General features: G+C 38.3%; 1 protein-coding gene and 1 long non-coding RNA gene across 14 annotated transcripts in view; one reads left to right on the forward strand and one right to left on the reverse strand.

The window, feature by feature from the left end:
• The window catches only part of Dtna (dystrobrevin alpha), a 333,587-nt gene that overhangs the window by 19,026 nt on the left and 290,017 nt on the right, over positions 1-24,544 (reverse strand). For 10 of the 13 annotated variants that reach the window (XM_070029341.1, XM_070029340.1, XM_070029345.1 and 7 more), the window contains 4 exons: positions 23,647-23,734; positions 21,609-21,706; positions 16,077-16,190; positions 10,690-10,786 (listed from right to left, as the gene is read on the reverse strand). In XM_070029341.1, the coding sequence (XP_069885442.1) occupies positions 10,690-10,786; positions 16,077-16,190; positions 21,609-21,706; positions 23,647-23,734 (397 nt within the window). Of the gene's footprint in view, positions 1-6,533; positions 6,634-6,750; positions 9,159-10,689; positions 10,787-16,076; positions 16,191-21,608; positions 21,707-23,646; positions 23,735-24,544 lie in introns of those variants that run through there. The other 3 variants (XM_070029351.1, XM_070029352.1, XM_070029349.1) reach the window with 2 other exon arrangements.
• Positions 11,406-18,278, forward strand: LOC138832047 (uncharacterized). The gene is made up of 3 exons (XR_011373494.1): positions 11,406-11,529; positions 14,564-14,728; positions 18,195-18,278. It is a non-coding gene; the product is annotated as an uncharacterized lncRNA (long non-coding RNA).

A 24,544-nucleotide genomic window follows, 5' to 3' on the forward strand; every position in this document is an offset into this window, starting at 1 on the left:
ATTTTCAACCTGTCTCTCCTGGCATCACCTGTGGAGGATGATTCATTGTTTATATCATGTCTTCCAATGATATGCCTATGAAGGATCAACGGAGGTGGATGTTGCTTAATCCTTATTTGATAGTAAAATCTGGCTTTGCGAAATTACTCTGAGACTCAGTGATTCAAATGATTTATTTGGTGATTTGATTTATTCAAAAATAAATCTTGATGTTTCTTTTTTTTCATCAAACATTTTAAATTGGTACATAAAAATGCAACATATTGATGGGCTATCATGGGTGTTTCAGTGCATTATGTTGTATTTCAATCAGGTTAAACATTTCTGTCTTCATAAATATGTATCCTTTCTTTATGGTAAAACATTAAAATTCTTTCTTTGAGCTTTTGTGAAATGTACAGTTTGTTACTGTTGTCTATACTGTGCAAGAACATACCAGAACTTCTTATTCCTATTGAACCATGGCTTAGATGCAATTGATCAAAAATTTCCTATCCTCTCCTCTCCCTCAGGTAACTACCATTTCAGTCTCTACTTCTTTGAGATCACTGTTTTTGTATGTAATTTCACATATGTGAGATCATGTGCTGCATATCTTTGGGGTCCTGGTTTATTTTACTTAACATAATGATCTCATTTTTCCCCCATAGCTGTATAAGTATATTCCATTGTGTATATGTGCCACATTTTACTTATCCATTCACCAGCTGACATACACCTTCCATCTCTTGGCTACTATGAATGGAGTGCAATAAACATGGAGTGCAGATGTCTCTTTGACATCCTGATTTCATTTCTTATAGGTAAATGATGCAGTAGTGACACTGTGGGATTGTTTAGTAGTTCCATCTTTAATTTTTAGAGGAACTTCCATACTATTTCCTACAATGACTGTCCTAATTCACATTCCTACCAGTACTGTGCAAGTGTTCTCTTTTCTCCACATCTTTGCCATACTTGTTATCAATTTGTCTTTTTGATAATAGCTACCCTTACTGGAATGAGGTGATATCTTACTGGAATTTTGATTAGTAAAAATCTTGATTTCTAATTTTTGGCTACTACTTTCTATAGGAAACACCCTTCTGTTTGCCCTTGAGAATGTTCTAGCAGAGAGTAAGAATAGGAAGACTTTTAAAAGGAATAAAGAAAAAGGTAGAAAACAATCATAAGTAATTTATTTATTCATTACAGTCTTTGGCATAAAACTTTTCTGAGACTGTCACACATTGAATTTTAAGGTTTTCTGTTTGCAGTGAGGTCCTTTGGAAGCAGTCTTCCAGTTTTAATTATTAGTAATCAAACACGCATGTAAGGACATGCAAGAAGGTCCTTGAGTACACACACCACATATTGGGAATTCCAATGTAGCCCAGTGTGTCAGAGATGGCTGGCCATCGAGAAAACTCTCCTACAGCAAGACAACATTCATCATCTATCCCTCTAAACTCTTGAACTTGCACGACAAAAGCACTGTTCCAGACATTCTACTGAGACCTCTGCTTTGGGTTTGGCTGCTTGCAGTTAAACATTCACAAAATCAGTCCTGTAAAATGCCATGCTGTTAGTTCTCTAGGGCTCAGCCTTACCCATATCAAGTGAGGAAAATACAGAACTTAAAGCCAAACAAGTCAGAAACAGACTCATGTAGTGCCCAGTGGGCTGGGGATTCCATTCTTTCATTCTCAACAGTACCTTGTAATGGTTTGTCCAGGCCCAAGGAAGAGAACTTTGCCAGGTGGTGATGCTTTGTAGCCTGTTTTCCTCAGCCTGTTCAAGGAGGGGGTCTGTTTTTCCAAGCAAATGGCAGCTCAGCCTATTAACTTGAAACTGTCTGCTTCTTAGCTACAACTAACATCCCAGCTTCCCATGCCTATAATAAATAGTTTCACCCTTGCTTTGTGCTTTACGATGTTTGAAAGGTTCTAGGTATGTTCTTATTGATTTCTCTTCACCAGCCTATGAAAAAAACATCCTCAGTGATGGCTCCTAATGCTCAGGGAATGAAAAGTATTACCCTCAAGAGGGAGAGCTAGAGTGACAGTGCTAGTGGCTGAGTCCAGGTCCTCTGAGTGCTGGGCTGAGGGACCCTTAGTAGACTATAGCTGGTGGAGTATCCTTCACATAAAAATATGTTGATCAAGTGTCCCAAGGGTTGCATAGGTCCCTGGCCACCCATTCTGAGTATCTTGTTCAAGGCAAGGTCCTCAGTAGAGCACCTGAGGCATTCTTACTGTTCTGTCTAGCAAGGGACTAGTCAGTAGTGAGGGCTGGGGATGGGCAGTGGGATGGAATGGCTGTAGAATAGGCTTTTCTTGGATACAGACTGGGTTACTCTCTCAACGTTGGGAAGACAGATCTTCTGTGATAGGAAGTTCATAGTAATATAACGACTCCACTTTTGCATGTAATTTATAGTGAACTTGGCACTTTAACCCACATTGTCTTGTTTTGTTATCCTAATATGGTAGTAGAAATGATAATAGCTTATATTAAAGTAGCAATGTGCAGTCTATAAAGCACTTTAATTCCATATACTTTGCTTAATCCTCCTAACAACCACATGAGGTACTATTTCCACTTTGTAATTGAACAGAGGCTCAGGGGGATAACTGGGCTTATCATGGTCTGAGCTAGTGAGTGCAAGCCTAAGACTACCCTACAAGCCTAAGACTCTGTCCCACATCCTAGGGAGTCTGGCATAGTAACCAGCCTTTGCATGCTCCCATTTGTCCTTTGCTAAGCCAAGGAATGTTTAGTAACCTGAATGCAGTAAGACTCAGCGCACAGCCCTACTATGGCGTGCTGGCAGAGTAGGGTCCTAGTACTTTCAGCTCAGCTGAGGCCAGAAAATCTTTCAGTTCCTGGGCTATGGAAAGGTGCAGTTGCCCAGGGTGGGTGGAGTCTTGGCTGTCCATCAATCAATAGAGAAGTGCAGGATCATGATTTTTTTCCTCTGTGACTTTGAGATCCTAAGTAAAACCCTGCATACCACATGTCTTTGCATAATGAAGTTAGCTCTAGTCAAATGTAAGAGCATTGCTATATCTGTGTCATACTACTTTTCAAAAAAAAACTCCATAAAATCCTGAGTTCTGGAACATATCTGAACCTAATAATTTCCGTTATAGAACTATGCTTCGGTACCTAACTGGCTATATTAAGGCTACACCAGCACCATCTTATATAGATCTGTTGTGCTAGGTTCTCCAACACAGTGTGCTTGCAGTGGTATTATCTTCAGTAATATTTGGGAAATTTGGTCCCTCTGTCTTCTTTCCTGCCTTCTCTCCCTTGCTCCTAGTGCATTTTTCCAATTGGGCAGTGATTTTCACTTTCTATCTTTCCCTGCTCCATCAGAGCTGGTCAAAAGCAACTCTTCCTACTCCCCTTTTCCTGGTTCCAACTCTACCATTAGTAGTTCTGTGTTAAGAGAAAAGTAATTGGTATTATGTGTTAGGGGAACACATTTGAGTGAATCTAAAGTAAACCAATGTGTGAATGAATAATTGTCACCATCTCCCAAATGGATCTCTAATTGTTGTGCAATTTAAACAGTTTGATTATGTGAAGAATTTTCAGAAGATTCTGTGGTTAAAGAAAATATTCAGCTAGGCAGAGGCAGCCACTTGGGAGGTAGAGATAGGAGGATGAAGGTTTGAAGCCAACCTGAGCAAAAAAAAATTAGCCAGGCTCTAGCTCAAAGAATAATTCTAGCTATGCAAATAGTGTAGGTAGGGGGATCATGTTCCAAGGTCAGCCTAGGCAAAGACTGCAAGACTGTATCTGAAAATCAAGGCAAAAAGAGCTAGAGGTATAGCTGAAGTGGTAGAGTCTTGGGTCCTGAGTTCAAATTCCAGAGAGAATGAGAAAGAGAGAAAGAAGTTTCTTTTCTGAAACCTGATACTCCCATCATGTCCAGTGTAGGATACTGGCGCTTGAGCATTTTTTGGCCCCATTTCTTTGTCAGGACACTGTCCAGTTTGATCTATAGCACCTTCCTTGCCTGACTATGGGAAATGGCTTCTCTGGTCTTTCTGTCCTATCTTTGTAGGGGCAATAGAAAAGGCAGTTTCTCTTGGCCCTGGGGCAAATCACTGTGTTTCATTCTCACAGGTGGTGACCCTGGTAGAATAGGGGACTCATGGCTGATCATCAAATATGGTGAGGATTATTCTCTATGAGCATCCTTCCCTGGAAATTACTCAGTGATTAATGGAGCAAAGACTTAAGGGATAACAGTCCATGCAGATCAATATATAGATCTGAAATTCCCAAGGAGAGAGTTGATTTATAGAAGAAGGAAAACATAAATCACACCTGGCAAATTTAAAATAGCTCTCTTCCTAGAGAATAAATGAAAAATTAATTTCTACACATTCTCTGTTGAGTCCACTCAACCTGCTATTGCATCAATTTTTAACAAGTCTGACAAGATCCATAAATTTTCTGATTTTTTTCCCCCCAGGAAGTATTTGGGTTTCTTCCCAGCTCTAGAAATGAGGGATGTCTTAAGGAAAGAATAAATGTCTAACCACTGAACCCCCTTGGTAAAACACACACTATTACTTGTGCTCCTCCCAAGACCTGTGGAGCCCACTCTCTACTGGGCTGAAGGTGCAGCCTGGTCCTGCTGGTCGCCCCTATCACCTTGTGAAGATTAAGCAAAGCAGCATCTATTTAGCATATTCAACCTTTTAGTTATTCTTTCTTCCCATACACATTCCTCAACTGTTATTAAGTCCAGTTCTGCTTCTTAAAAGGGTTGTTGTGTATGATGTGTTGTGGGATTTGTTAATTCTGACTTCTCAGGCAAAAGATAATATTTGACTTGTGCTTTTGTAGTGAAGCTCTCCAGGCACAAAAGTATGGACCAAGGAGCATTTGGGTGTGGGAATAATTTGAACAAGGTCTGGGATGTATAAGGGGCTACTGTAGGCATGGTGGAGAGGTCATTGTGGCTGCAATATCAAGTTTCAAGGAGGGGAAGAGAGAAAAATGAGGGAGGAAAGGGGAGGAGTCAGCCTTGTGGGTCTTCTGTATGGACTTCATCCTGAACTGAAGGGTCACCTTCCAAGAGTTTAAAGCAAAGAGAATTTTTACTTCTCTAGAATTTAACCAACCTCCAAATTATACAAAAAGGGGAGAAATAGTCTGGAAAGATATTTTTTGAACACTAGATAGTAGACTTTATATTACAGTTGATTATTTTTGAAGTGGATGATCTTCTCTCTCTCACTTTTGACTGGTTCTCAACTCCATAGGAAACCAATCAAAGAGGATAAAGGAGGGTAATGAGGGGAGATGAAACACAAGCTTACAAATTGCTCCTTTGTAGTGAGTTTATATTCTTGAGTGACTGTAGCTCCCTCAGTCAGTTGGATATTCAGTTACAAACAGAGAAGGCAATGGGGCAGGAGATGGCATAATGTTTGAACTACCCCAAATTAGAGAACAATCTGACTCAAAAACTTCAAATGTAGTTTTTAAATGAATCCTTATTGTAATGAGAGTGTGAGAGAGTGATAGAGTGAGAACAAGAGCGAGTGAGAGAATGAGCCCTGTTAGTAAACACAAACTTCACTTTGATCCTTGACAAAAACATACACCCTGCAATAGTCACTTCTCTCAGACAAGAATGTGCATAATGAATAAAATCTTCAGCACAAGATCTTGGCTATCTTGCTGTGTGTTGTACTCACTGTTTACACTCTCAGCTCTTCACTGTATTAACTGTTTATCTACACACGTGTGGGCGACAGAAACACTGCAGATATTAGCATCACTAGGATCATATCTACTCATGTTACCAGAAACAGGAAAAGAGAATGCTACTGAATTGTTTCTATCCCCTGTTCTCAAATAAAAGGACTGTTTTCTATTGTTAGGAGCAATTATAAGAGATCTGAATAAATTAAAAATTCCCTGATGGAGGCACTGTTACTGACAGCTAACTAAGTTAATTTAATAGTTATGTTAACTTAGATAACTGTAAGAAAAAGGAATTTGTGTGTAAATTATGAGTCAAATCTGAGAAGTATATATATATATATATATATATATATATATATATACGTGCATGTATGTGTGTACATATATTCCTACTTATATTTGACATTCATATGCTATTTTTTACAGTCTTTTCATACTCATTGTCTTTTAAAAATACATACCATTAACCTATGAGTTACCAGTGTGTTTAAAATAAATGATCAGGAAGTTAGTTCACTTACGGTGAGGATCAGGGGCCACTGTAATTCAGGTCTAATCCCAGTAATCCTTCTAATAAAATTATTGTGAGGCTTTTTTTCCCCAAAGTCAAAGGCAGGATACTTGGTTTTATTCTGGTACATAATATTTGGAACTGGAAATCTACCAGAAACTCTGGAACATCTTGTTACTACAGTTATACCCCAGCTGCCTTCATTATTAAACTTTTTATGAGTACACTTTTTATGGCCCCTTCAGTAAATCTTTAAAGATACACAAAGAAGAAAGAGGGTAGGATAACTTCAATTCAAGTTTTGTAAAAAAAGATTTATTGCTTGTGATACCATAATCATCATATTATATTACAGGCACTATTTTTTTAATTCATGTTTTCTCCTCAAGGGGAATAAATTCATGCATTACCTATAACAAGAAACAGTGTAAGTAGGAATTATATATATATATATCAGTATAATAAAACACTATATTGAACCACACAGATTTATGATTAAAGCAGGTAGAGATTATTAAATCAAGCACTTTTTTTTTTTGGTATGGGGTTTTTTTACTTTCGATTTTACAAAGAAAATGTCCTCATTTGGGAAAGGTTCATAAATAAAAACAGAATTTAGAAGCAGATGCCAGCCTACAACCTCTAAATTCTCTCCTTAGATCATGTTATACCATGAGAAGTTGATAGATTTGGAAAGCATTCATTTCCATAAAGAACTGCCATGATAGGGCTGGGATTTATGGGGATCTGTCATTAGCTTTGACTGAAGGTCAGTATAAGAAACAGTCACATGAAAGCTATGACTGCATTTTTCTACTTTATTATTCACACTCCTTCTATAAAGCTTGGAGTGAAGACTCTTTTTCTATTTCATGCTGCACAGATTTTGATCTCTTGAGAAGTGGTATTTCTGTACTTATTCCACCATCAGTCACATTTCCCTTTTCTGCTTCACTGCCAGAAAGAACAGAGTAACACCCAGTCCTGTATGAATGGAAATAGTCCCATTTTCTTATCCTTAGCTTAATTTTTTTTCTATTTCAATAATGGAGTCACGTGCTCTACATTTTTGTTGTAGCACTGCCTTGGGTGGCTTTTGAAGAGAGGCTTGAGTATCAAACAAATAGCTAAGAATAAAAACATAAGCCAACTCTTCCAGTAACCAGACAATATGTTCCCGACTGATAGGATAGCCTAGACCAATGCTTCTGTAGTCTTTGTGGGGAAAGCCTGGAAATGCAGGAGTTAGGAAAAGCTCAGTGGAGAGTGGCTGAAAGGTGAGGCACCAGGAATACCACCTTAAGGATGCTGTGCATCCATCTATTTATTAATTTCCTGGTACAGGGAGATCTTTAAGAATGCACTACCTAGGAAATGGTAGGGGAATGGATCCCTAAGACAAACAACTACAGCAAGATTGAAGAACTCTAGGATGATCTGCCCTCTCTCCCCACTAGGAGGAAGCTGAGCAGTTTTTTTCTTTCTATTGCACATGCAAAATATGAGACAGGAAAGAAAAGAGGCCATTTACAAAGAGAAGTACCACAAAATAAGCATTCTTCTCTACCATGATCTAAGTATGTTGTAAATACAATAGCCACACCCCATGTATGTAATGATGGACAGTAATACAGGCTGCAAATGCAGTGTGCTCTTAACCCAGGTAGACTGTCTTTCATTGAATTTGACTTAATTTTAGTGAAGTAAATTTTGTTCCACAAAGTACAAAATAATGTAGTATATCATCTTTATTGTCTGACATTACAGATTGGTTTAACACTTTCCTTTTTACACACCATGGGAATGAAGAATAAAAATGTGTCCAGCATTTTGTTACACACAAACACACACAATAAATAATAGAAAAAAGAGCATACAGAAAAATTAAAAGGTATGTTGAAAGTGGACAGGCTTTAGTTCTAAATGATCCATGGATATAATGTGAAACTTTAAAAAATAATACTAGCAAGTGGGATATATTGTCATACACAGTTTGGTACATGCATTGGACATAAAGCTGCTTTTGTTTTAAGTTGATTTAATATATATATATATTTGAGTATGCTGCTCTCTCTGCTGGTTTCTGAACCTGACCACAGGTCCAGAGGCAAGATTTCAGTTTAGAACATGTTTAGAGAGTCACATTGTGCTAATGACCTTATGAACTTCTTGGTGACAAGAAAAATATCGAAAAGTACCTGTTCTTTATAGATTATTGTCAACCAACTAATGGATTCTTTTGTGTGTGTGTGTGTGTGTGTGTGTGTGTGTGTGTGTGTGTGTGTGTGTATGTGTGTGTGTGTAGATTCCCAAAAGACAAGACGTGGGCAATTAAATCCTTCACAAGACTTAGCATATTTTGGAGAGCAGTGGGAGTATCAGGTCTAATAATTACAGGATGCAAAGAGATTCAGTTGTCTGATTCTTATAAAAAGAGCTCCCATATCTTTTCAGTTTAATGGAAACTGAATCACATCTGCATTGAGTGAGAGATGGTGGGGGTTTTGCTTCTGGATTCTTGGGTTTTGAGGTAACACTGAGCTCAGGGTAACTCTCTAGGACTGTCTTTTTATTAAGAGAAAGGTCTGAACCAACAACTCAGGAAAGCATAAAACTGGCTTGAAACATAACCCTGGGGATCTAAAATGTGTCCAACACATTACAATTTGTGTCCACTTCTAAAACAAGTAATAGGTCTTCTGTTGGGGGCTGACAGCAGTGATTGTTATGAAAGATGCTAAATTTTATCATCTCAATTCAAGCACTATGTTGTAAAGGAAGCAAATTAGTATGATTTTTTTTCTTTCCAAACTGAAGCATGAACATACATTAGAGGCAAAAGCAATGAGAAAAACAGCAGGATGGCAGGCCCCTCCACTGTTAGTTAAGACCTGCAGTAGGGGACATAACTTACTCCCTGCTTCAGTTCTTCTTCCTACAGAAAGATTGAATCAATAACAGTTAGATTACCCAGGGTTCCCATAAGAGCAAGAACACAGTGTTAAGGAAGACAGGATGGGGAAACATGAACATAGCTTTGAAGGCAGGCTCCGGTTTCTGCCATCTAAGTGACTATAGTTCCATGCCTGCTTAGGTATTTGAATCTATAGACCCAGTCCTCTCCTCCATGTGTCCAACCATCTCAATACCACCTGTCTCGTTTTCCCACTATTTGTACATTTTTGTACAAAGGCTGTGCTCAGTTGGGCCATGCTGATACCAAGATGACTGGTGGTCCATTGCCCTGCCCTACCCTACTCTACCCTACCCTAACCTACCCTGCCCTATTCTATTCTATTCTATTCTATTCTATTCTATTCTATTCTATTCTATTCTATTCTATTCCATCCTATACCTATGGTGTCAGAAATTATAGAAGCACCAGCAGAAGATGCTTGTCAGTGTCTTGTCTGCTATTAAAAGGAAAGATGGATTCAAGATTCTTTCTTTGACACACTTGTAAAGGAAAGCAGAAATGAGCTTTTTTATTGTACTGAATAGAGAGTTAGCTAGAAACAGCAGCAGGTTATTAACAATCCAGTCCTGTCTTCTCACCGATAGTACAAAGAACAAAAACAAAATAAAAACCAATCAAATCCAACTTGAATTCTACATTTTGTAGAAAAGTAAATTCTGTGGAACAAACAGCATTCTTCAAATGGATTATTAAAGGGGACACCAACAGGGGAAAAAGTTGACTAAGGAATAGAACAAATGAAACAAAAGAAAATATTACCACTGCAAGGTCTGGGATGAAAGTCTTCAGAAAATATTTTTCAAAAACATGAGACAAAGAAGGAAAGACAGAAAAAGAAAGGAAGAACATAAGTAAGGAAGAGGAATAAAGCAAAAGAAAAAAAGGAAGAAAAAAGGAAAAGATAGAAGGAAGAGGAGGAAAGGGCAGGGCAAAAACAACAAATGATGGTGAGTTGGTGATGTGAGGGATCCATGATTGAAAATCAGGATTTCCCGTCTCACCCTGCGCTGCCTGGGGACGGTCCCTTCACTATTCTCCTATTAGAAGTTTCACTTCCTGCTTGTGGCTCTTTGTAGATCCAATCTACACTAGTTCATGCTTGTTTACACATGGCACAGAGCACTCATGCTTCTGGGCTGACAATGACATTCTACTACTGCTGACTCAGTACTTTTTTGTACTCTGGTGAAGGCTTTCTTACAAGTGGAGTTCCACTTCCAGTAAAAATGTATTATTTATAGAGTCTTTTATAGTTAACCTTGTTAAATATGTTATCTTGGAAGATTCAGGAACTATTCACATTTACAGTTTGTATTTGAGACCCACAGAAGTCATGTGACTTGTGAAAGCCACACAGAGGGGATACATTTTTTAAAAATTGAAATGAACAAAAACACATATAATAATCGGAAAAGCCATTGCACATTATGTGCAAAAAATTAAATGCCACATTAGAAGATACAGGAAACATTTATTTGAAATGTCTTACCTTTAGTAGCTTCATGAGGCCTTCTAACTGGACCATTAGCTCTCTCCGACTCTCCTGGAGAGCAGACATTCTCTGTTCTAGCTCATCCTTGCGCTGTCTATGAAGGAAGCAGCTCTCATCAGAAACAGTATTTCATTCACTGAGCTAATCACATCTTCCAGTTCTGTGGGACTATCGGCCTACCTGGAAAAGGGCATGGCCAGGTCTTTGACAGGATTACCAGGCCTCCACCATCTTTAAATGAGGTGTACTTTTAATTGTTAAACAATTAGACTATACTTAAACCAAATTAAAGTCCGTTCAGGCATTTCTATCCTTCTATCCTGAATTGCTTAACCATGCAATGAGCTATTCTCTGCATACTGACAGTATAGCAGGCTGTGTTCTGTGACACTGGTTCCAACAATCAACAAAAGCCCAATTGTCACTGAAAAGTAACAATCTTCCACGTTTGTAAATTCACAGAAAATAGGGTTTGCCTTTGTATTGGGAAATCTGACTTGAAAATATACATTTTAGATCACTTCCATCCTCTGTGAATTGATACTAGTGACAGATGGGGATCCTATATGCAGTGGTGTGCCCTTTAGAAGTGAGATATTAATGGTGCATACTTATTACCATCAATCTAAATTATTTGGTTTTAATTTGTTTTCATAGTGTGATGCCAGAATAAGGAAGTTCTCTCTATAATCATCCTACAACTGAAAAGAACATAGAGAATTTGTGTTTGTCTTGTGGAATGTCTATTCAACTGTCAGCAAGAATGTAAAGTTCTAAGGACAATCTACCCTCTATCATTTTGTTGACACTAACAGGTACCAAGAAATCTTTAAAAAGGTAAAGAAATTAAGCAGTATGGTAAAGTATATTAATGGCTCACATTTCCCTGGTGTACTCATACTTTACAAATTTATCTCAACACCATTATTTTTCAGGGACATTAGTGAATAATTTTGTGTCTTGTCCCAAAGGTTTTTGTTTGTATGTGAAATATTAGTACTTATATTTTAAAAACATGGAGATTCTTTGACCATGTATATATTCCATGTGAATGGAAATCACTCATTGACACAGACATGATATTAAGAGGAGCTACAGAGAGACAATGACATGAAAAATTGACAATATAAAAGTGTCATTCTGAGTTAGGCTTATGACTCATTCAGCTGAAAAATATTTATAGGAGGACAGGTTAGGGTTATAAATGAAACATTCTAAATTTGCTTTTTTATAGGCATACTGTACAATGAATTATGAATCTGAAATTTATAAGCATCTCAATGCTTTCTGAATATTTCTAGAGTTTTCCCTGCCACTTACTCCTGAAGCAATTGTTCCTTTAATTTTATGTACAATCGTCTCTTTTTCTGAATCTAGAGGATGAGGAACGCCATGATTTATAAGCTCTAGTGGTATCTTATTATTCATCTCCTTGTAATTGTTGCCCTACTCAAAAATATTCCTCAAGGACAAATCTATGAATTGTCTTGCTTTGACCATATCTGCCCATGGTGTCCAAACACATCTACAGGAAACCCTGGGACAAGAGTAAATCATACTTTTAATTTAGTTCCAGTTTTTTTTCTTTTTTTGGCATTTTTTATTGTTATTGTAAAGGTGATGTACAGAGGGGTTACAGTTACGTAATACTACTCTAGAATTTTGGGCCTTTGGGTACAGGAGCTCCTTGAGACAGCCAAAGCAAAATGCTAATGTTGCAGTTAAGAAACACTCAGACACAAATACAAAACACATACTTAAAAAGTTAACTAGTATTAACTTAGACTACTCAATAATGAATCAACTTTATTGTACTTTTGTCTTATTAGAGTGAGGTCTTAAAGCAATGACACTGAATTTAATTAGGAAGATTTAATAGTGTCTGTTCAAAATCCTCTACAGCTGTGTTTTGTACCAGCAGTTACCTAATGTGGGTCCAATGACAAGTATGTGGTGAAGACAGGAGAAAATAAACATTAGTAATATTTTTTCCCTACAGAGACGTATATCCATTTCTATTCTGAAATTCTCTAAGATTGTTTATTTTTTATGTATTTATTTATTTTCTGAGCCAATCTCACTCTCCAGCTCAAGCTGCTGGAACTTCCTAAACAGCTAGGGAGACTTGAAAATTAAAATTCTCCTGCGTTAGCTTCTTGAGTGCTGGGGTTATTGCTGTGTATGTCATGCCTGACCTTGTCAGGTTATTTTTAATTCTGAGTGTGTGTTAGGACCTGCTTTCTTTTAGTATAGTGCTGGGACAATTGGCAACATTTTAATATAATTTATATATGAGATAAATGTATGTCTATGCTATCTGAATTCGAAGATGGTATCATGGTAAAGAAGCAAAAAAGTTTATATACATGAAAACTTAGCGGTGAAGGAGAATTGTGTCTGAAAGTTATACTTAAATTTATAGTTCTATTTCCTTATTTATAAAAGGAGCACAATAATAGTGCATATTTTCTAGCAACTCTTTGGGTCAGTAGAGGTATTCGCGTGTCAGACTAGCTCAGAGAAATGCCCATGTGGGCTATAAACATAGCTTTCAGATTTTTTTTCTTTGTTTTTTTTTTTTTTTGTGGCTAAAATAAAAAGGGAAACATGATTATTTAGAAAGGTCATAGAATTGTAAGATATCCATAAAAGTATACATTCATGAAAAACAAAGATCTTTTCCTTTTCCTTTGTCCCTAAATGAAAGACATTTTTTCTTTTAGTTTTTCGTAAGTTGGGCTCAGCGAAGAGATCTCTAGGGCAGCTATAATAAGGAGCTCCTGTGGATGTTGTTTATGTGACCCAAGGCCAAAGGACACTTTGCAAGAGGCCACTGTTTTGGATTTCTTGTCTTGAGATGACAAGAGGATTAAACATAGCATACTCACAACAGGGTTTCTTAATCTGGGATATAATGTATCTGTGAAATCCTCCAATTGGGAAAATATTTGGTGCTGAGAGTATGATTTATCAGTATCTAGAAAGTTACCCTTCAAGGGAGTGTATTTCTTCTTCCTTCAGGCACAAGAAACATGCTTAATATATACAGGCAGGTAAAAAAAAATCAGCTAAGTCACCAGCTGAAAGCCAGGAACAATCACATAGAAGTTCTCAGCAAATCCAGCCTCCTTGATATTGCTTTGGTCTTGGGCCATGGGATGCCCACAATGTAGGGTGAGAAGGGTGGTTAGAATTTTTCAGTGTGTCCCAAGACAGCTTGATCAAGGAGGAAGAAATATCAGACAGAAAACATATCACCATGGACCAGAGCACATTCACATGCTTTCCTAGACATTTCCTAAGCATCAAATGGAAAAAAAAATACTTTCAAAGGCAAAAGTTACCTTGAGGTGTGTGTGTGTGGGAATCAATGAAAATGCTTATGAAAAATCCCTAGCCATTATTCTTCTGATAGAGAATAGGATGAACAATGAAAGAGATGACCAATGTTAGCTTACTCAGTATTACTTCTGAGTTCATCAGGTCTGATTTCAGTTTGAACTTGTGTGTAGGTGTGTATGACGGAGCCTTTTATGTGTGTGGTGTGTGTGTGTGTGTGTGTGTGTGTGTGTGTGTGTGTGTGTGTGTGCGTGTGTGTGTGTGTGTGTGTGTGTGCACGCGTGTGCCAAGCCTGGGGCTTGAACTCAGAGCCTGGGCTTTTTTTTTCTTTTTTGCTCAAAGCTTATGTCCTATACCACTTTGCTCACAGCTCCATTTTCGATGTTTTTTGGTGGTTCATTGGAGATAAGAGTCTCAAGAAGTTTTCTGCTCAGCCTCACTGGTACCTAGCACCATTCACTTTTAATGAATATGATATAGATGATATAAAGCATCCCATTTTCCTTCTTTTCATTTTTTTAACCTCTTCTAGGTAACAGGGAATGTGAAGAATTGCAAAAAATGTGAAACACTTCTAGTACAAGTGATGAGAGCAGTTCAGAAATTCCCAAGAAGGAAGAATGTGTTTCTTTCATTAAATTAGTTTTGTTTATCAAAAGAACGAAGTGAGCCTTCCACACTTAGCAGCCTCTAACAGGTGGGTTCTTCAGATTTCTTTTTCTTTTCTTTTTTGTAGGTTGTGGGACCTGAACTCTGGGTCTGGGCACTGTCCCTGAGCTCTTCAGCTCAAGGCTAGCACTCTAACCACTTGAGCCACAGCTCTACTTACGGCTTTTTCTGCTGATGTGGTGCTGAGGAATCAAACCCAGAGCCTTGTGCAAGCACTCTACCACTGAGCCACCTTCCCAGCCCTCAGATTTCTTTTTCACATATCAAGCCTTTGAAAAGTCTTTTCTAGTCAGGGGTCTAAATTAGGCCTAGTGGATTTTAGAGGAAACAGAGACAAGACCAGAAGCCTGAGCCAGGTGGGCCACAGTGCTCATGGGTTGCAAAACGTGACTGGAAGGGAGCATGGAAGCATCCATAACTACAATTAACAGCGACTTGGTAAAATCTGAATAGAACCCCACAGAACATGCTTAATTTAGTTTCTTTTTAATGGCGCTGCTTCCAGTAAGAGTTTCTGAGAAATGCATGATTCAGGGTTACTGATCTACCTAGACTGTATACAGCATCTTAACCAAAGGATTGTAATCCTGCTAATTAAAATGCCTTGTGAAAGATCATTTTGACGTTTCTAGAGGGAATGCCTTTGAATTTACTTTTGTGTTGTTTATTACATAAATGCACTTGAGCACCTGCCATATTCAGGGTATAATGCTAAGTCAGTCTGATGCGAGGCACCTACAGTGACTCTTGGATTTTGCAAGTGTGTATAATGGAAACAAATATTGTCTTCATTCAAGGCTGGCTATTCTTTAGTTTTCTGACTCTGAGAAGCACACTGATACTCAGAGGTTGAGTCAGATGACCTTCAACGTTTCCTTTACTCCAATATTCTATGATGAGAGACTTGAAAAGACTAGGCCTTTCTATCATTTGCAGAACAAGAACGTATAGTTCCTGTTTTTAAAGATCTGTATGCAAAGCTAGTAGGAAGAGAAAAATCAGATTCCTTTTGATAGGATACATGCAAAATTTTAAATTTAGGAGGCTGTTGTATTTATTTACGCATTTGTGCTTTGTCCTGTGAGCATTTGCAACAAATAATGTGGTGTTCAAATACCTCTGAAGAGCTGTTAATTTTTTTTCTAGTGAGACACTTGGTTTATGATCTAGACTACACTATCCTTTTCTTTTTGTTGAAAGAAAGAACAAAATATAAACTTCTCTCTAAATCACCCAATAAAAAGTGTGCTAATAAAAACAAACCGATGTCAGAAACTGTGTCAGTTCAGGTCCATTTTCTGGCTGTATGTGGTTAGATTGTATTAGCGATCTCAAAGGTTTATGTGCCCTGAGTTGACTTGGATGCCCTGGCTTACCTGAGGAGCCGGAGTTCTGCCAGCAGGGTGGGGTTCTGCTGTGCCTTCTCTGGCGTCGGTTGAGAGGCTTGTTCATGCTCTAGCCGCAGTCTCTGGATCTCCTGTAAGATTTCTCTTGGGAGAGAAGAGGAAGGTGAGAAATCACAGCCAGCTAACTTTCAGGATACTAACATGTGGACCAACAAGGCCCAGCAGGACCAAGGGAAAAGGGATCATCCTATGTTTGGAAGCACAGCTGACCTTTACTAAGCAACAAACCTCTAAGCTTCTGAGGCTGTGACTGAAGCTGGCTGGAGGTTGTGGGTGAGGAGAGGATGATCTCATCTCCAGCATGTCTATGCCATGAAGGCTCTGAGTGTGCCACTGAGTTATACCCAGCACCCACCATCGTTCCAGGAAGTCATGTGGTGCCCTGGTACTGTGTCTAACTTTGATGAGTGCTCTGCTTGTGAGACAAAAATGCATCTTCACATTATTTATGACCACTCTCTCTCTCTGACACCAAAAAGGACTCACAGCTACTGAGAGGTGCTTGAAGGGAAAATAAGGATAAATGGTGTCCATATGAGGAAACTAAATAACCTCATTTTCTCTCACCAAGAATAAAATTCTTCTCACTGAGTAAGAAACCCAAGGTTGGCAGATTTCTTTCTTTTTCTTTCTTTCTTTTTTTTTTTTAAACTTAACATCTTCTGCTTTTACAATGGATCTCGGCAAGGGCAGCCTTGGAAGTGTTTTTAAAAGGATTCACTGTAATTGAGTGTGTGTGACATCAAATGCTATTGGGGTGAGACATGTCAGTCTGTTATTGATGTTTGGGCCTGGGCTGCCCTGCATTTGGGTGAGCATTAGGCTAGCCATGAATGATATGCGACTAGCTAAAGGCAAATGATCCCTAAGTGAATCAGAAGCCATTAAGCAAGGTTACAAGTCACATATTCTTGGGGGCTGGTGAACATTACTCTGCTACCTCATACAAAGCACAAAGCCAGTAAGACAGAGCAAACTGCTGAGAAAGGACGTTAAGCTTGGTGAACCTGGAGGATGGCTTTCTGTGCTTTTAAAAGACATTTTAATTGAAACAATAGTTGTACACATGGGGAATGACGTGATCATCTGATACACGTGTACAAACAAATCAGGGTAATTAGCATTTCTTTGAGTTGGAGACTTTTAAACAAATCTTTGATTGGGCACCAAAATACTTATTAGTAAGGGATACATTTAATGTTCTACAGCAAAAGAGTATGGCTTTAAAAAAAAATGTGTGTCAATCCTGGGGCTTGAACTCAGGATCTGGCTGCTTTCCCTGGGCTCTTTTGTTCAAGGCTTGTGCTCTCCCACTTGAGCTGCAGATCCATTTCTGGCTTTTTGGTAGTTTACTAAAGGCAAGAGTCTCATAGACTTCCTGCCTAGGCTAGCTTTGAAACTCAATCCTCAGATCTTAGCCTCCTGAGTAACTAAGATTACAGGTCTAAGGCACTGGCACTTGGCTAAGGAGTAAAACTATTTTATAACAAATTATTACATATCTCAAAATAACCAAAAGAGAATAACTTTTTGTTTTTCCAGTGGACGGGTTGATTCACAGCTGCCTGCTTTATGAACACATCAGAATCAAGAGGTTAATTACCAGTAGGTCATTATACATGCCACAATTATAGTGAGAATACTGGACAATAGTTCAGTGATTTTTTTATTTCGTTTTTGTCTCCATTGTTGTCTCAAGGTAGAAGTTTTTCTTTAAAAAAGCTCTTCCATAGATATCTATATTCCATGTTGGACAATTCAGAGGGAGCTGCTGAGGTTTGAGATGGGCTGAGTTTCTGCTTGGTAGCCCTCCTCTTTTTAAAGGTCCCCAGGATCCCATAAAGCTCAGCCTGAAAAAATCAGTGAACTGAGACTTCCAAGATCTCCTTTAGTGTTTATATACTGGTTTCTATGCTTCTGGCCAGTTTTCCTTTGTAGATTCCAAGAACAGAACCATGATTGAGCCATCATGGAAAAACAGAAAAGAAAGAAGCAGTTTTGATGAAAATAAATGAACTGATATATAACATACATGGTCAAAATAGTGCTGTCTTTAAAAAAATCTTATTTTATTTAATCCTATTACAGATACGTGATACTTGTATTATTTCTGGCTCATGGATGAGGAAATCAAGTCATGGACCAATTGGAAGACTTGCTTAAGTTCAACAAGTAGGTGGTAGAGGTGACTTGAACTAAAGCTAGATAGCTCTAATCCTGTGTATCAGACAGTCTCATTTCTAGTACATGCTTTGACTGGTGAAGCCTATGCAGGCAATGACGAATACAGTGCAATTTGAAGAGTCCTGTGACCCCTTCATACTAACTCTAACTGGTACCTCCAAAAGTGCTATAAGGAAGCATTCTCTTTGAAAGATTATCTCTGACATTTATGATGGTTTAGATCTGGGGTATCCCACACAGGCCCGTAGATTAAAAGACTGATCTTCAGCCTGTGGCATTGCTGAGAAGTGATGGGAACTTTAGAAAATGAGGCCTAGTGTAAGGAGGTTAGATAGATAGAAGCATGTTCTTAAAAAGACACAGACACCAGTCTCCTTTGTCTCTGTTTCTGTCTCTGTCTGTCTATCTGTCTGTCTCTCTCTCTCTCCCTATTTCCTGGATGTAATGCTGTGACTAGACTCTCACTACAGGCTTCTTCTATGACATATTACTTTACCATATGCCAAAAAAACAATGGAGTCAAATGACCATGAATGGAAAAACTTTTGAAAGCATGGACCAAAATAAACATTTCTTTTTTTTTTTAAAGTTAGTTTTCTCAAGTATTTTTGTTACAGTGACGGACAGGCTGACCAACACACATGTTCATGAATTACCTATAGTAAACACAATTGTGAAATAAAGTAAGGAATTCTATTTTCCTCTTTGTTGCAGAGATCTGTCTAGTGGACTAATTGTCACTATGGAGACCATTGGACCTCTGACTTGGACAAGCATCTGGGAAGCCCTAGGGTCTTTGTGGAGTGTGAGGTTAGGCTGCTGACTTAGAAGGAGTTTAGTATATACCAGTTGGTTCTCAGGGGTGGGGTGGAAAACTCTAGGAGTTATAAAAGAACTCAGGCGCAGGATAAAACTCTTTCTGTTTTCTTTCTTTTTTTTCTCTATGGTTCTATAAGCATGCTTTCAGAGACAGAGCAATACAAAAAGTCCAGAAAATGAGCAGTAAAAAAGACATCAAAGCATAGCCAGATCATTTAAACATTCATGGCAATCCCTGATAATTTTTGAATGGTATAGATCCTCTCATGGGGGTAGGTCTCCCTGAAGTATTTCTTTAAAGGAAGCCTCAGTTTCTCCTTAAGTGTGTTATCCCAATATCTCATTGGATGCAGAAGACAGCTCTGGAGAGGTAGAGGAACAGGTAAACCAGGGACCAGAAAGTCCATGTGATTCTTCACATGGTTGACTTTAAACATTCACACTGGCTGGTTCACACACATGATTTCTTCATTGCTTTTTGCTCACATCTGACTCTCTCGCTCCCCTGACTGCTCTCTAACTACATTGTAATTAGCATGTCTCATTTGACATTATCCTCTTTTCTCAATTTTTTTTCCTCTGAATCAGCATGATTATTTTCACACAGTAAGCATAATCAGTGTTATACGAAATAGAATAATTCACAGACTGGCAACTACCCTGCACAAATTCTGATATAGTTGGCTGTGCTATCCTGAGTTTCTAACAGACATAATCCCATCCCTTAGTCCCTTTTTTCTGAAACATGTTGTGATCACAAATTACCAAAATGAAGTCCAAAGACAGGATCAATAGCATGCAAAACTACAGCCTCCAGGTGGCAGACGTAAGAAACTCTAGACCTTTACTTTTCTAATTATTCATCATGCATATTTTTTCGTTCTCTTAAATGCTTGCTTCCTATTACTTGGCAAATTAAGAGGGGTTACCAATGACTCACTACTTTGGAGAAGTCAGCAGGTAGTAGTAGTCTCAAAGGCTATGAAGCCATAAAATCACTTTTATGAAGCTATTTCCATTTAAATTTGGGTCCTCCTAATGATGAAAGCCAGGTCCTGGGACAATTAAGGGGGAGATATTTTTCTTTACTAGAAAATTTTTATTTACAGAAGTTAAACAATGCCTTGATCTTTGATTCCCAAAATATCAGGCCTTATGTTATTACATCTTCCTCTTCTTTGTCTTTCTGTAATTTCCATGCTGATATTAGTGTTTCAGAACAGCATTTCAAAATGGGATTAGGCATGAAAACATTCAAAGCAGTACAGAATGTGCAACTCATTTCATTGCTCACTCAGCACTGGATTTGATATCTGAGTCAGCTATTTGCCATTTTTAAGTCAGCATATATTTACTGAGCATCTACAATGTACCAGACAGGGATCTTTAGTCTCAGGATATTTGGTATGGCCTTGGTTCTCAAAGAACTTCTATTTCCATCAGGGAAGTCAGCGGACAAGCAAGGAGCAAACATATACATGTGATTATTTTAGCAGTGACAAGTGGAACAGTGGTTGCTGAGGAAGGACGCAGTGGAGACAAATAGGGAGGGTGGATGCAGGAATTGACAGATGAATCGAGCCCTGGATAAGGGGATGTCCTGCAGCCTATAGAAAGGGTTTTCTAGGCTGAAGACCAAAAGAAGCTGAGCAAGGCTAGAATATGATGTGCAAGGAGAACTGAGCTTAGAAAAACAGCTGTGGGAGGGCCTTGAAGACCATAATTGGATTAGGTTTTAATCGAAGTGGGATGGAAAAATCACTGGATGGCTTTCCTGAGAATAACAGGATATGCGTTTTCTAAATAAATACTTATTTTGGCAATAGTGTAATTTGAACTCAAGTCTTCTACCATTTGAACCAAGCTCCCAGCCCTTTTTGCTTTGTTATTTTTCAAATAGGATCTTATATTTCTGCACAGGTTGTCTTGGACCATGATCCTCCCAGTTATGCTTCCCACCTAGCTGGCATGACAGTTATATACCATCACTTCCAGCTTTATGGTTGAGATGTGATATTATGAACGTTTGCTTGGGCTGTCCTCAAACTAGGGTCCTGCAAACTTCTACATCCTGAATATCTAGGATTATAGGAATGAACCACCATTCTAAGCCATGATATATGTTTTTTTTAAACAAGAGGTTAGATTGAGTGTTGGTGGTAATGGGAAGTTTGGGGATGTATCATGAAGATAGAAATTGACAGAAAGAGAAAGGACTGTCAGATGAAGCGGACATAAAGATATTTGGTCCGAACCACTGAGTGATGATGGTGTGCACAGAAAAAGAAATAGCAAGTGAAAGAGTTTTTCCTATGATGCTTTTGTAGATCAGCTTATTTGTGTATTTTTTTATAGACCAGCTTTTCCAAGGACAGCAGTCAACAACTCAAAATATAATCCTTTAAACAGACATACAAGAAAGCCTCTAAGACTTTAAGACATAGATTATTAATGAGAATATATGTTGATCAAAAAGCCAACATATTTACAAAGCCTTACCTGTTCTTATTTTCTAGTTCTGCAATCAGCTGCCTTTGTTGCTTATTTGCATCAATGGTGAAGGAGATGTCAGGAGCGCCTCTCTGCTGTGTTGGTTGCTGTAAAATAAGTTGTGCACACAGTTAATATTTGGGAATGTACATCCACAGATGTTTAGGAAGGCAACAGTCATGGGATATGCAGACAAGGAAGAGGAAACTTTCTAGCTAAACAAAAACTGGCAAATACATACAACGAATTAACTCTTCTTTCACCAAGAACCAGCTTTTCTGCAGATCTAGAATTTATCATTGCAATGGAGAGCAGAACAGAACTTTGGCAGCAAATACACAAAGGAAGAAAGATTGTTTCTTGAACCTTCCCCACCTGAAGTCTCTGGGAAACTGTTGTACTCTTACAATGCTCCTTCCTGCATTTGCTCTCTCACTATAAGTAGGTTTATGAATGTGTTACTGTTGACATAACTCTTTCTCTAGAATTACTGTTCACTCATTTTTGTCATTTTGTCACTCAAATGTCCACAAAAGGATTGTGTTGTTTCCAATACAAAGAAAAGATAAATGTTTGAATTGATAGATATGTTAATTATCCTGATAGGATCATTATATCCTAAATGTGTGCCAAAATAGTGTACCCTGCCCTAAATCTATGCATAATTATGTTTCAATTGAAAATATAAGGTGTGGCTCAGGTGATAGAGCACCAGCCTTGAGGGGGGAAAAAGTAAATGAGTTCATGAAGTCCTGAGTTCAAGCACTGGCATTGGCACACATGAAAATATGTTCACTGAACTCATTGACTATTTCCTTGTTTTATAGGAAGTATTTCAGACTCAAGTTTTGAACTTGAAGGCATATGATTGTTCTCATTCGAGTGAAATTCCTTAATAGAATGATGAGAGGTGGTAAGGCAGAATGTTCTTTGAAATGCAATGATCCAATAGAAGAATATGGGAGGGAAGATGTGGGATTTTCCATTAGAAGATAGAGAAATGAACCCAAAGAAATATCTTCCTATCTCTTTTTAACTGGGATTGCAGCTTAATAATTATGATTCATTTAGCAAATTGTACTATTGTTCAAACATGATCATGGAGAGGTTGATAAGGGGAAAAATAATGCAAATGGTAACCTTCTTGTGGCAGATCAAATATGTTTATACATGATAGCAATAGACCAAGAATGAAACTAACTAATGTTCTCAAGGAAACGAGGACCAAAGACTGGAGAAGTTAGTGCATATACAAATAATTATAAGCACATAGAGAATTAGCACTCTACGGAGAACCACTAATTCAAATGTCCAATGGGACTAGGGAGATAAACTAAATGAAGCAGGGGACCAAGTCAAGGGTAAATGATGAATGCTTTCCCTGTGCAGAGTAGGGTAAAGAATGCTTCTTCAGCTTCATATTACCATGAAGAATGTAGAAAGATCATGTTTATCTTTCATGATAAAATTAAAAACCCAGAATTTTAAAATAAACAATCTGAGTTGTCCATAATGATAGATAATAAAAACTGAGTCCACTGGGGGAGCCAGACACATTTCTGAGAAACGAATTTTATCTGTGTGGTATCATTGGGGGGGGGGGACTACTGTAAGTCTTTGCTACCTTTTTATAACTTATTTTCTCATTTGACTCTAATAACAAGGTAGCACTGCCATATATAATAATTAGAGGTAGACCTATTTACAGTTAAGGAAACAGCTTTATGGCAGATTACAGAGAGCTGGGACTCAGGTTCCCTTGGCTATATGGCTAGTCCCATATGTTAATGGCATCATGCCCTCTGTCTACAGAGATGTGTGCATGGACAGTAACATAACTAGTTTTGCTTTACCCTTCAAGCCTGTCATTTTCCAATTGGGAATCCACTGCCATGATGTCATGAATATGGCAACAAACAAATCAACAAGAGATTCATGCTAATTAGTTTGGTTATGGGCACCAACCATAGTGATATAATGGACATGACATAGGAAAGTCAAGGATTCCAGATGCCAACAGATATGTCCTTTTACTCTAGCTACTTACAGACGAGGAGGATTCTGCTGCCAGTCTTGCTGCGTACCTGGCGATCAGCCTGTGTTCTTCATCAAGTCGGTTTGAACTCTCAAGCATACTAGCAAGGACAGAGGAAGAAGGAGAGCGTTAAGCACATTCCTGAGAAAAACTGATGAATTCCTATCCCCATCAGTGGGATTGGTATTTCAATTTTTCAATGCTCCAAACTTGCGAGCTGTGCAAAATTCTGTTAGGTTAATGATCTCCAATTTGGATTCATGACATGATCTAATATGTAATTAGGAAGGTCAATAATAAAGCCTGGGTTCACCCAATTCCATCATCTTACTAAGAAAGCTCTACAGAGAATTGTCCTTTTGAATCGATGTTTCCTTTTTTATTTTATTTTTGAATTATGTTGTTGTCCTATGAGGGGATTCATTATAATATCAATGGATATCATCCCCTCCATCATAGTTTAATTCTTGTGTTCCTTTCTCCTCCCTTTCAAACTGTTGGGTGGGTTTCTGATTCATTTCTGTCACAAGAGTACTTTCTTTTGCATTTTACTGCTTTTATAAAGTAATACCCAACACCGACAAGGCTAGAAATTACTGAAGCGAGAAGAGAAGAAAAACACTTGTAGTTAGTTTCCAGTGATCTCTAGGCGCTGGTGTTCGAATTCTTATGCAATTTCCTCTCATTTGGTATGGGCTGTATTTACTGATTTTCTTCTATGGATGGGGAGGAAATGGAACATCAAGTGCACAAATCGGATTTAAAGGGCCATGGTTTTCACTTGGGCTTTCTCTTGAGGTCTCTTGGGTTGCCTGTCCTGTGGAAGGCTAGCTGCCATATCATAAATCAGACCTGTGTGAGAGAGGCCTGGGTTATGAGAAACCCATACCAGCAAGAGGAACAGCAATAA

The sequence above is a fragment of the Dipodomys merriami genome, unplaced genomic scaffold, assembly GCF_024711535.1.
Source record: "Dipodomys merriami isolate MVZ:Mamm:240054 unplaced genomic scaffold, mDipMer1.0.p SCAF_2, whole genome shotgun sequence".
NCBI classification, from domain to species: domain Eukaryota; kingdom Metazoa; phylum Chordata; class Mammalia; order Rodentia; family Heteromyidae; genus Dipodomys; species Dipodomys merriami.